The sequence below is a fragment of the Falco rusticolus genome, chromosome 1, assembly GCF_015220075.1.
Source record: "Falco rusticolus isolate bFalRus1 chromosome 1, bFalRus1.pri, whole genome shotgun sequence".
Lineage (NCBI taxonomy): Eukaryota > Metazoa > Chordata > Aves > Falconiformes > Falconidae > Falco > Falco rusticolus.
In genome coordinates, this window is record NC_051187.1 from 25,245,389 (window position 1) to 25,258,801 (window position 13,413).

General features: G+C 49.3%; 1 protein-coding gene across 1 annotated transcript in view; it reads left to right on the forward strand.

Moving 5' to 3' along the window:
* Positions 1-9,794: 9,794 nt before the first annotated feature.
* The window catches only part of GALNT17 (polypeptide N-acetylgalactosaminyltransferase 17), a 214,681-nt gene continuing 211,062 nt past the window's right edge, over positions 9,795-13,413 (forward strand). Inside the window, exon 1 of the mRNA XM_037375128.1 lies at positions 9,795-10,245. Within this exon, the coding sequence (XP_037231025.1) occupies positions 10,008-10,245 (238 nt within the window). The 5' untranslated portion in view covers positions 9,795-10,007. The remainder of the gene's footprint in view (positions 10,246-13,413) is intronic.

The following is a 13,413-nucleotide window of genomic DNA, read 5'->3' on the forward strand; positions in this document are numbered from 1 at the left end:
TCAATGTTTTTTTCAAGTATCCTTACTTAATGTTAGTTTTCACACACACATTTTGGAAACTATGTAAAATATGTCTTAAATGGCAGAATAAAATAAATGCCAGGGCTCTTATAGCTTTTTCCACCTGCTTTCAATGCAGACTTGCCAAACAATTTCAGTGTTTTATAGCCTGTTGCCCCAAATCAAATTCTGTGTTGCTTTTGGTTTAAGGGCTAATAGCTTTTTGAAATATATTAGTGCTTTCTGGTGACAGATCCAAGATTAGCTGTTTATCCATAGTTCCAAGAGGTATTCTATAATCTTGTGGCACAGTAAACTTTATGAGGAATTTTACAAGCTTTCACGAGTGTGTTGTGTTTTAAAATGCTAAAAAAACAGTTAAGGAGAGAAGAAAACAAAGCACTGCAGTGTCTCTGTCTGATGTTCCTCCGGTCTTTGAAGTGCAGCATTGCTGGTGAGGGAGGAGGAATGACTGCAGGAGGTATGGTGAATGAGGAAGCCGGCAAGCCAAAAGCTTTAAGTGCTGCAGAATTGGTTTACTAGAGGCAGATAGGCCTTAATATCATGAGCATCAGGCGTGGTGTAACTCTGCCTTGAGCTGAACTCGCTGGCAAACCTTGAGCATGCCGTCGGTGGCGATAGCACTGGGAGAATGACATCCATCTGATTCACCTTCACCGATTTTTTGCTTAATTTTTGAAGCAGAGTGGAAGCAGGACCTTTGGAGCACATTCCCTGCACCGCTGCCAGTCCTTCGGCAGGTGGTTCACGCAGGGCAAGGAAGAGACAGAGCACTTCTGGGGTGATGGCAGGGCAGAGGACGGCCCTGTTTTCTTGTGCCATCACACACTGTGGATGTGACTTGAGGGGATCCCCCCATCCCGTAATGCTTTATTCCCTTTCTCTATGTAGAAAAGAGGAAATACCCAGGTGCTATGATGAGGCAGACCGAAGGCTCAGCACAGTGTTTTTTCCCCTTAAAAAATACTCTTCTCTGCAAGATCTTCAACCCTAGACATGGATGTATGTTCCTTCAGGGGATGCATTTCAGAGGCAGGGTCTAGCACATAATTCTCCCTCCCTCTGCTTCCTTAAAGCTGTCATATCCTTCACCCACGACAAATGCTATTGTTGGAAGGGAAACAGAAAATCTTTCTGGCCATTCTTCTAAAATGAAAGCAGCAATCCTCAAAGCCAAAAACAATCCCTTCAGGGTAATGCAGTAACTGCTTAGACCTTATGAAAACAGGCAGTTTGTACTTGTGAGGTATCAAGATTTGTAACTGTTTCATTAGGCTGGAGCTGCCTGTGGAGACGGTTGCACCTGGCAGTGGCTGGAACCGTGCTTCCCCCAGGTAGGGTGGCTGCGCTTGGTGACAGGGAAGATTGCTCGAATCCTGCTTTTATAACTGGGGAGAAAATTGCAGTCTGGTTTGGGCACAGGTTTTGATTTGATGGAGCAACTTACAAGTTTTACTCAGCCTGGGATCTGCCTTTCTTTGCAGCTCTGGCCGTCCAGTGAGCGGTGTGAGCGGGGCGGACTTGGCTGTGGCCGGTTGTCCTCCTTCCACATTCTTGCCTTGTGCAGCCTGGTAAGAAAGTGCAATGCAGCCAAAACTCTGGTTTGTGTTGTCCCCAATCTCCTATAGAGCTTCACCTAGACATTAACGAAGGAGGGGAGACAGGGTTTTGCCCTGAATGACTTCCCAGCTGAGAATATTTCCAGTAGAAAGGAGACTCCACCCTGGAAAGAGCTGCTTTCAGGAGCCTCCACACTGGGTTTTGCAGTTTTGTGAACCCCATCTCATAAACTAACCACCCGAAGCTTGTGATGGGGAATATTTCAGCACCGTTGCTGAGATGAAGATTCAGATCTGTTTCTCAGGGCTGCTTAAAAATATGAATGTAGCAGCAGAGAATGTGGGTTTGCACAGTATTTGTGCAAGAGGACAGATCTGCCAAAGAGCTCCCTTTCCACGCAGGCACCAGCTGTTCAGAGGGGCTCAGCACACTGGGATTTATGTGCAGAGTGGAGCTCTTCTGAATCCGTATGTCTGAATATTTGATCCATGACTACCCTGAAAACTCAGCTCTGGGCACTTTGCCTGGGGACACCCAATGAATCAACAGCAAATCTGGAATAAAATCCCATTTTGGTTTGGGTTTGTGGGTTTTTTTCCCCCACCCTACCTTTCATTGAACTGCACAAGGATACGCAGCATCCTGTATTTATCTATGAGATATTGCAGAGACATGCACTCAGTATGTTTTGGCAAGTGGTAAAACAGTTGATATCCAGACTCCTAAAATAAGACAAAAGGCTACCTGACAGGGAAATTCAGTTGTTTAATTCGAAGTATAAACATATATATGTCTGTTTCTTGACCTACTTGATTTTCTACATGTTAAGAACTGCTTTGAAGTATTCTTTTTGCTGAGATGCAGGCCTCTTGAAAATTTTATGAGATGTACCTTTCAACTTCTGTAACAAGAACTGTATTCATATTTGTCAATGATAGTTAATTAGTGGGAAACAGTACATAAACTGGCATTCATTAAGCAGTTGTGGCAGTCTGTGGTACCTCTTACTGGGAGGTTTACATTTTTAAAGTTAAAATTGTGCATTATTTCCAGATGGTCAGCCTACCATTCAGAATCACAGCAGGATAAAAGCTGCCCTAGCATGACTGTAACATAGTTTAAGCACAATTCCAGTGCAAGAGGTATCTTCATTATCTGGAAAAAAAAAAAAAAAGTGAAAAAACTACATGACAAGACATGAAGAAGCAAGTCTTTGCACACACAGGCTTGTAAAACATTTTTTTTCTTGGTTTTCTTTATTTAAGATGACATTCTTTGTATTTTTGACATCAATTCTTGGAGAGCTCTCACAAACGTGGAAAAAACCATCAGGTGTCAGTTTTCCATTGATTTCTGTGGCTGCACCACAGCCAAGTCTAGAATATGTAACTTCAGCGCAGCCTCCGTGGCTTCGAACCAGGCTTCAGCCCCAGCACTGCTCTTGGGGTGGGGGGAGCAGGGTGCAGGTGGGAGCCATGCATTGCACCCCCAGGAGTCCATGGGGTCAGAAAAGGCTTTGCATCTTGACGCTGACCTGAATACTTGATATAAGGTATAGGACAATAAGTTATCCTTGAGCATGAGCTGTAGCATCTAGGCAGTCCTGAGAGCCAGGCTTAACGAGCAGCAGACAGAGGGGATACTCTTGTTTCTAGATCCCTTCTGCTGCAACAGAGGCCAGGTTGCTACAGGAAGCAAGATCAGGCTTTTAGGGAGAAAACTAAACCCTGAAAGGTTTTACTACATCCAAGCAAACTGATTTCTTGTCTCTGTTTTTGTTGCACTATCAGATCTGCACTTCTGACAGTCAGGTGAAAGGCAACGCTGAAGTTAACAGGAACAGGGATATATTTAAATTGGCTTTGGGGATCTTTGTGGATTTCCCTGCTTTCCGCTGGCATGGACATACTAGAGTGCTGATGAAGGAGCCATCAGCTGAGTGTGTTGAACTTAAGGGGCTGGTGGCAAACTGAGCTCTTGTGCTAAAAGCTCTTGGTTTGATCCTGGGCAGGTTGTTTTTGTTACATCTTCATTTTCTTGGGAATTTAAAGTACACTTTTTCATAGGTCTTTAGGTATCTTTTTATTTGCATGTGTAACATGAAGAAACAATAGTATTCCCTGGCTCACTTGAGATGCTCTGAAGGACTAAGGTGATTAGGTGCTGAAATTATATGGGCTGTATAGATATCTTCTGTAATAAAAAGAAGAGGGGAATTTTTTTCTAGTCACACAAAACCCCAACATTTAAAACGTATTTTCTTTTTTTTAAATTTTGTCAAAATTTCAATGAACTTGTGCATCTCTATTTCTTCCTGCTTTTTGAGAAAGAAGCTGAAACTTTTCAAACCAGTTTTAATAAGAAAATGATCTAAGAACTACATTCTGGTCATTCAAGAAGAATACTGAAGTTCAAAGCAGCAAAACTGAAGGGTAGTTGAGCTTTAAGCCATGGTTTTCATAGAGTAATAGAATCACAGAATGGTTTGGGTGGGAAGGACCTTAAAGATCACCTCGTGCCACCCCCGGCCACGGGCAGGGCCCCCTCCCCCCAGCCCAGGCTGCTCCCAGCCCCGTCCCACCTGGCCCTGAGCCCTGCCAGGGATGGGGCACCCACAGCCGCTCTGGGCAGCCTGTGCCCGTGTCACCACCCCCACAGCACAAATTCCTTCCGAAGAGCTGGGGTAAATCTCCCCTCTCAGCTGGAAGCCATTCCCCTTGTCCTGTGGCTACAGGCCCTCATAAAACGTCCCCCTCCAGCTTCCCTGCCGGCCCCTCCAGGCCCTGGGAGCTGCTCCAAGGTCTCCCCGGAGCGTCTCTTCTGCAGGCGGAACAGCCCCGACTGCCCCAGCCCCGCTGCACAGCAGAGGGGCTCCAGCCCCCCGAGCATCTCCGTGGCCTCCTCCGGACCCGCTCCCACAGCTCCGTGTCCTCCTTATGCTGGGCCCAGAGCAGACGCAGCGCTGCCGGGGGTCAGAGGGGGGGAATCCCCCTTCGGCCCTGCCGGCCACGCTGCTGGGGATGCAGCTCTTGCATTTCTGAACTCAGTCAAGAGTTGAAGCCATTCTAGAAGCTTTAGAAATGCTGATCCTGAAAGATCCTTATTGATAACCATGGCAAGGATATCTTTTTAATATCCTTGAGGGAACCATAAAGCAATCTCATAAGCCAGAAATACAATAAGTTGCTTGTTTTTTCACAGCATTTCCCTGATGTGTCAGTGATGAGCTGTCCATGCTCGCAGGCTGACCTTAAGAATTCATGAAATATGAATTGAGTTATTGTAACGTAGAACTAAATATGTTCCCAAACTTTGAAGATAAAATTGAGGAAAGTTACTTTTGTGCATTAGCTGTTCCCATAGTGGAGGAAGATTTCATGGTTGGAGATAAGGGGTTCGCTCCTTGCTGTTGAATATTTGCCTAAATTACTGTCAAAAATGAATCTGGAGGGAGCAGACAATGCACCGTCAACTTGTTAATATTAGATTCTGAAAAAACCCACCAACCCAGCTTCGTTTGCAAGCACTCACTCATTTCACATGGCCAGTAAGCTGGGGGTATGGAGAGCCCCAGTGACAGTGGTGACCCTCGCAAGGCCGGGACCACTGCTGCACATGCGAGGTGGCCCCGGACTGGGGGTGGTGGTGCTGTGACCCTCGCTAAGCTCCGCCAGCGGGTGGGCGCACGCCCCAGCCTCCCGTGCAAGCACTTGGCACTCGGTGGAGCAGATTCCTGCGTGGAGAGAAGGTTGGCATGAAAAACAAAGAGCCCATAGGCGATGTGGAGGCTTCAATTCACCTGGGCAGATGTGGGAGGACCGTCTCAGGGCAGCAATTCTCGAGCGCCTGAGAGAAAAAGGGAAGCCTAGCAACTCCTGAGCACCACCTAAAGCCTGAAAACAAAGGAGAAACCCAACTGCACTAACAATACTCCAGCAGAACTTGCAGATTTTGAGGAAACAGCTCATGGCTTTAAATTCAACCCTTGGGTGGTTTTTTTGTTTGTGGGTTTTGTTGTTTTTTGTTTTTTGGTTTGTTTTTTTCTCCGGATCACGGTTTTCATACAGGGATTCCAAGTCACAGAAAGGCTAATGTATTTTAGACAACCCAAACATCTACTTTCTTACGTTGGTGTTTACAAGGCTGGAAATGTAGGTGTTTAGAGTTCTCCGGGTGGGTGCAGCCCCCTCCTTGCTGGCTGCCAGCCCTGGGAGCAGGTGGGAGAACTGGAGCTGCAGGGACGACGCCTTTGCTGCTCGCCCTGGCCAACACGCAGTGCAGCGCTGGCTGCAGCAAGTAGCAAGAAACCATTTTTTTCTGCCTGTTTTCCACCTACCAGAACGTGAAGAGAGTTTGCCCCTGATGCGTCATGGTGTTGTACTATCGTCGCAGACTTCTAAAGCAATCAGGATGAGAGAACTTCTAGAAACCAAGTTATTTTTGTGTTTTTAATTCTTCTTGTAACTGGCAGCTAGTGTTCATTATATTTTAAAGAGCAGAGATTTTAGCTAAAGGATTACTGTGTCATTAATCAATCCATTGAATATTCATGATTTAGAGATTTTTTTTCCCCCCACAGAAGGAGAGAAGTAATTATTTTGGCTAGCACTTGAAAAGTGCGTGTGTGCTGTTCGTAGAACTCCACTGTATGTGGCAAAAATAGAATTTTTCTATTAGACATGCGAACTGATCTTCTTCCCCCAATACTGATAAGTACCCTTTAGCTCTTCTTCTCTATTTAGTAACAATATTTCATGCTTTTTTTGTAAGAATGTAATGAAAATGGAAAAAATGAGGGGAAAAACCCCACCCAAAACCCCAAGCCCTCCAGTGGGGGTTGAGCTAGTCCTTGTTGAAACCCTGATTTACAGAGTGGGGTCTGGACAAAACTTTTCACATTTACAGCAAACTGCCGTTTTTGTGTTTGTTATTTCAGGTTTGTTCAGTTGCGCAGCGATGTGAAGCTCAGATGAAATACTGATTGTGGAGCGCATGGGAGGCTGTTCTGAAGACTTGTAACGGCACAAAGTGTAACCTTTTCTGGTCTCCTACAGCTACACCCCATGGTGTCCATCCTCAGTGGACTGTTTGGTCCTCATTGGTGTTTGTTATCTAAACTTTGCTGCTTTCTCCTGTGTCACCGCAGGGGAGGTATCAAGGTAATCTGTTAGTAGGTGACACTGCAACTCTCGGTGACGCGGGTAGGGTTAGGCGATTTGGGAATACAATGGAGTTGGGCAAGTCTCATGCTGAGTGTGCTAGTGGTCGCCTCTCAGGACATGCTAAAAGGGCACATAATGATTGGTGCTAATTCTTTGGGTTTTGCTTGATCATCAGGCCAAAAGGGATTGTAGGACAACTGAGCAAAACTTTAAAATCTTTCTCTGAGTAAAAGAAATTCAGAGAAGGTTGTTGCTGCTGCTAAAAGGAGCACACTGGAAGGAGTCCTGTGGAACATGCAACATGGCAAACCGGTTCAGGAGTGGGGGCTCAGTATTTTGTAAGGTTTCCCTCCACCCCCAAAAAGCCAATGCTGATTCATATCAGGAGTTTTGCAAAGGCAAAGAGCATGCCCAGCTGCTCCTCCTCCTGGTGAGGCCAGCAGCAAAAAAAACTTTCTGCTCTGTGATGGTTTGCAGGTGGCTTGGTGAATTTCTCAGGTGATGGCTGTTTGTGTCAGCTAGCAAAGCTTCAGAGCCTGTACTGCTTAGTTCAACCCTTCGTATAAAGAAAGGCAGCAACAACACCAGCTACCTGGGAAAGTTTTTGAAGTGAATCCTCCTGGACAGGGCAGGGGGGCTGTATGGTTGGCTGCGGAAAGCATCTGTATTCTTAATTTTCAGTCCTCGTGCTAATTTCCATATAGGGCATTTTTTTTCCTACAGGTTTTTGGATGTTTGTTTGGCCCTGGCATGTTGTCCTCATCGGGACCACGTACCTGCAGCAGCCGGGTGTCCTCTAACTATACACACCAACGCAGAGGCAGTGCAAGTTGTTGCTTCCTCCCTCCCTCACTGCTTTCTTGAGGGACTTAATCCTGGTCCTTTCTTCTTGGGTAGAAGGGGGCAGAAATACTCTCCTTGTCCTTCAGCGAGGAGCTGATTCAAACTGTGAGGTTTTTTTTTAAAGAGGCTACAATTTTATTTTATTTTTGCATTAGGGTTATATGTAGTAGCCATGTGCCAAACTTATTTAAATTTAGCTTTTTCCAACCACTGTTTTGTAATTAAAATAGATCTTGCTGTTTCTGTGCAAGGCAACAACGCTAACTTCGGTGGGAGCGTTGCGGGAGGAAGGACTTGCGGGAGGAATGGGTCTTCTTTATTTGAGACCGTTTTAAAATAAGCAGCAGGTAGTTTTTCTGTTTGCACAGAGATTTCTGCTCCTGAGAGTCCGAGGCCATGTGGCTTCCCTTTTTGGCAAACAGCTCTGCAAAGCTGTGTTGTTTTTTGTTTATTTGTTTGGGGTCTTTTTGTTGGGTTTTTTTGTTTGTTTTGTTTTTGTTTTTTAATAAAAAGTGCTTTTTTATATAGAAAAATGTGTCAGTTGACAGCTCTGGAAACAAAACTCCTCTGTTTATCCACTTGCTAAGACACCCCAGCAGAACCCCCAAAACTCATGATAAGCTTCCCCTCAGTGCCAACAAAAAGCTCTCACGATTTTTAGGAGTTTGTAAGGTTATTCTAGCCTCATGTCACCAAAATTACTCGCATCTTTACCCTTTTAGCTGGATAATAAACGTCGGCGTGGACTGACCATGTTCTTTTAGACTCTGACTATGAGTTATGTGCCTGTCTGTCATTTTCAGGTTCATAGCAGGGTCCTGGGTCTGAATGCAGAAACAACAGAAGATTTCATGTGCAGCTAATACTAAATTAAAACTCCAAATCCTTTAAAGCAATTTAAGGTTTGTTTCCATGGCATTGATTTCTTTTTTTTTTCTTTTTTAAATTATGCCTTGAAGGTGAGAAGGGGATATTCTGACATCTTGAAAAGTTGCCTTGTAGGACACAGTGACTCAACGTTGTTTGAATTTCTAATCCACATCCATGTCACCTTTGGGAAAGGCCGGGCTGGCTGTGACGGCGGGACACAGCTCTGGGTACTGGGGTTACTGTGGCTGCGCGGTGGTGGCCGAGCTCTTGGTTGGGGATACCTGGCACGCTGGGGTTAGAGCCTGTGTTGGGGATGCCGGGTGCTGGTGTGCGTTGGAGATCTGCGTTGGGGACACTGGGTGATGGTGTGTGTTGGGGACGCCGGGTGCTGGTGTGCCTTGGGGACGCGGGATGACAGTGTTCAGCACTACCCTGTTTTCGTGTTTGAAGCATAGAAATGCAGGAGACCCTTGCTGGCCGCCCGGGCGCCAGCCCGGAGCCGTCCCCTCGCACGGTCAGGGTGCGGGGGCGGTGCGGAGCAGGCCGGTTTCTCCGGGGCTCGGTGCTGCTGCTGGGGGACAGCGCTCCCGGCCGGGGGCGGGTGTCACAGCCCGGGGGAGGGACACAGCCCGGGGGGGAACAGCCCGCGGGGGGCAGCCGGACGGCTCAAACTTTCCGCGCAGCCGAGCGTCCCCCGCCCGTCCCGGCGCCGGCGGGGGGGTGGGGTGGGGGGCTGCCCGTTCTCGCCGCTCGGTGCCGGCTGCCGCCGTCGGGCGCCTCCGGGCCCCGCTCCACCGCGCGGTGCCCCGGCCTCCAGCCCGGGATTTACCGGCAGCCGGGCGGCGGCGGCGCCGCTCTCCGCAGGCGCGGTCGGTGCGCGGAGCGGAGCGGTGCCTGCCGCAGCCTGCCGGCCCTGCAGCCCGCGGCGGGCCGGGGGCGGATCCGCCGCCGTGAGCCTCCCCCTCCGCTTCCCCGTGCGCCGGGAGGGGCGGCCGGCGCCCGCCCCCCGCGTTCCCCCCGCCCCGCCGCGGAGCGGCGAGGCGGCGGCGGCGGCTCCGGGCGGGGCGGGGCGGCGGCCGGCGGGGCATGCCCCGTCCGCGCAGCGCAGCAGCGGCCCCGCGCCCCGCGGCGCAGGCAGGCGGAGGCGGCGGCGGAGGCAGGCGCGCCGGTGCCGGTGCCGCAGGGCTGCCGGCCCCGCAGCGCTCCCCGGCCCCGCGGCCGCCCCGGAGCCCCGGCGCGGGTGCCCTGCGCGGGGCATGAAGTTGCGGCGGCGGCAGCGCGGCGGCGGGCGGGGCGGGGCGGGCGGCCCCGGCGGCGCGAGCTCTGCGGGGCCGTAGCCCCGGGCGGGCTCGGCGGCGGCTCGGCCAGCGGTGCCGGTCCTCGGCGGCGCCCCCAGCCCCCCCCCCCCCCTCACCCCCGCGTCGAGCCCGGGGCCGGGCCGGGGCGCGCAGCCCCCCGCGCTGCGGCGGCGTGGGATGTGCGCGCCGCGGCCCGCCCCCCCCTAGCCCCTGCAGGCAGCGCGGCGGCCGGCGGAGCCCCCCGGGAAGTTTGATGGCTTCTTTGAGGAGAGTCAAAGTCCTGCTGGTGTTAAACTTGATCGCGGTGGCTGGCTTCGTCCTCTTCCTGGCCAAGTGCAGACCCATCACGGCCAAGAGCGGCGACTCCTTCCATGACATCCATCCCAGGGCAGAAGTGGTCAACCTGACAGCCCGCGGCATCAGCTCCATCCAGGATGCGGTGTTGAAGAGACTCTCCCTCCTGGAGGACATCGTCTACAGGCAGCTGAACGGTAGGAGTCGTCCCCCTGCTCCTAACGCGTCGGGGTCCGGCACGGTGCGCAACGGTGGCAAACGCCGAGTTTGCACCCTACAACCTGGCCTTGCCCCCTGCGTTACCGAGCAGGCGGAGGCTCGGTGGACTGAATCGTGATTTCCAAGTTCTGCTTGTGTTCAGCGCTCAGCGTGCCTCGCACAGGCTGGAGGAAGCCGTGCTAACATAACGCTGCCGTTCGGGTTGGTGGTAGCGGGCAGGCAGCGACAGCGTCGTGATTTCCGCATCAAACGCGGAGGGTGCTGGCTGAGGCAATGGCTTTTACTACTCCAGAGTTGGTTTTTTTGGAAGGGAGTTTTTCAGCGGCTGAAGTACGGTGCATCATTTGAGTGCAGAAGGTCAGAGAGCAAAATGTGCTTTCTCTGATATGAGTTGAGCAAACTATTCAGTATTTCCTATGGCTGAGCATTGACAGCTGCTAATTAAAATCTCAAGTAATGCTTCTCTTTATAGCATAACGAAGGGATTTCTATTAAAATCTCACCAGGTTCAGTAGTTCTGAGCTGCAGAAAGGGAGTTTTAAAGATGCCGTATGGGATAGAGAAACATGTTGTGAAGATGCTAGAAATCTAGGTGAGGTATCTAATTAAAACACTGACTGTGGAAGCTAATTTTTTTAAAATTGTTCCCCATAGATTCACAACTGGGAATGTAATCTCAATTAAGAGTCCCGTTTATTGCTTCCAATCTCCGTAGCTTTAATGACTGCAAGTTTTTGTGTATTGGAATTAGCAGAGTTAATGTTTTTGGCAATGTCAGTGCGATTCCCTCTCTGAGTTTTGAATATGAAGCTGATGCACGACTCTGTGCCGTGTCGAACTGAGAGCTGGTGTGCGCTGGGTCTCCGTACTGAATCAGAGCTATTGCTGATTATCCTTCTGCACCGAGGATGTGAGACAGGTGCAGGAATGTAACATGCCCTTCCTGGTGCATAGTCGTCCTCTCGGTCGGTGTGTGTGCGCTTTGGAGAAGGATAGGGTACGGAAGGAGAAGGGCTCAGCTGAGTCGGAAAGTGTTATTTATATTGCTACTTTATACGCTGGCATGAAAAACCTGTCCTGCCTGTGAAAGCGCCTCGCACCACGAGATGTTGAAGCAGCACTGTTGGGTGACAAACAAGGTGAAACTAAAGAATATAAAGGGATAAGGTAGAAAGCTGGATGTTATTTACAATCAAACTGTGAAACTGGCTGCTTCTGGATACTGCTGGGGCAGAAGTTCCCAGGAGGATTTAGGGCACTTATTTAAAAAGGGGTAATAGCTGCAGTTCAAGACAGGAGACTTTATGCTAGGACCTTGGGATTGGGCAAGTAATCATGCTGCTGCCTACTGTTCCCACAGAGGGAGAGATGAAATTGCAAGTTACTACCCTTTTCTGTGGGGATTAATGTGGGCTCCCTGCTCCAGCAAGCTCTGGGGGCTGCTTTTGGAGGTGGCTGGTGCTTGTAAGAGAAGCCGTGAGCACAGGGACGGCTCTGAGTGTGTGTCTGTCTGTAGGCTGCTGCGGGCACTCAGGGAAGTGTTAGTGGTGTAGTACAGGAGCCTGCTCAGTGCTGAAGAGCAGTCGTGCACCTGAAGACCAGGGGAGGCAGAGGTGATGGGTATGTTGCCCATAGCACAAACGTTTTCTTAGGGTGGCAGAAAGCTGAGCATGTAGATGTGACGTGTTGTCTGGCCCTTGCATACTGGCGTGATTTATAGCAGTGCTGATGAGTCTGGCTAAAAAATAGCTCTGGCATCGCGCTTATGTAACTTTGGGTCAAGTATATATTTGGTGCATGTGTTTTTCAGAAAAGTACGACACGGTCTGTTCTCTGGGTGACACCTGTGTGTTGTGCGCTTCAGGAAGGCATGGGTTTAAGCAAGATGTGGGGGGCCGGGTGAACCCCCGTCACCACCCACTGGCACTCAGAGGAAACAGCAAAGTGTGCTGAGACAGCCCATAGGGCTGAGGATGCGGAGGCAGCTGGACCAGCTTCCCTGCCAGGAGCTTTCTGTGCCGGAATCAGCATTCATTCTGGGCACTTAAAGACTACCTAAAGCTGAATTCCTGGTGCCCGCTTGAAGCATGCAAATACGAGCTCTTTTTTTTTTTTTTTTTTTCTTTTCTTTTCTTTCAGGGTAGGGAAGTTGAATGCTGGTGAGAAGTGCCTAACAAAACCCACCATATGCTCTTAGACAAGCTCCCTGCAGAATGCATCCACCAAGAGAATTCCCTTTCTGTTGCATAAGGTCCTGTTTTGTTTTAAATCTGACCTGTGGTTTAGCACCTACAAAATCACAGAATATAGTACCCCACCGTGTAGCATGTGGGAAGGCTGCACTTCAGGGAGCATTGGGAAGCGTTTGGCCAAAGAGAGAAACTAAACCACAGTTTGGGTGCAGTCAGCTGTGGATTTCTTTCTGTATTATGGGACTTGGCTGGATTTCAGTGGGAGTTGAAGCCATCTTTAAAAAACTGAATCTCTTAAAAAAGCTCCATTCTGTAAAGATCAAATGAGCAATCTGATCATACCATTGCTGTGGTTTTGTTTTTTGAATCATGTAGTGTAAAGCATATTGGAAATAACAGCTCGCTGTGGTATGGCAAACCTTATTTTTTATGTATGTATATTTATTTCTGTAAATGTTGGCCATGAAAATAAGCTAAACAACACTGCCTTGAGTCTGGTAAAAGAACAATTTTACACAGTTGTTCCTTTTGAATGATATTTCTCTGCAGTGCCATTCTGGAAATAACACCAGTGCTCCCTCTTACTTCTCCACTGTCCTAAACGTGGTCCAGTCTGCCTCCTGCAATGACTCCTCGCTTTCCAGGTGATGCATCTTGCTGGTCTTGCAGTGTTTTCCAGCCACTCTTAGCTGGGGTTGCAGTTGCACAAAGCCACATTGTCAGCTGTGGGAGACTTGTTTCAGACAGTGTGTGGAAGGGTGCCTTGGGTGCTGCATGGGATCGGGGAGTCATCGCAGCAGACGGTAGCCTTGCTTAGTTTTCTCCTCGTTGTAATTCATAAGGTGTCTTTGAGAACTGTATGTGTGCTTTGTTCTTTCTGAAAGTTTATTATTGCTCCTTAGTTCATTGCACAGGTCTTGTGGGTTTTGCTTTTTGCTCTGCTGTTGCTCTTTG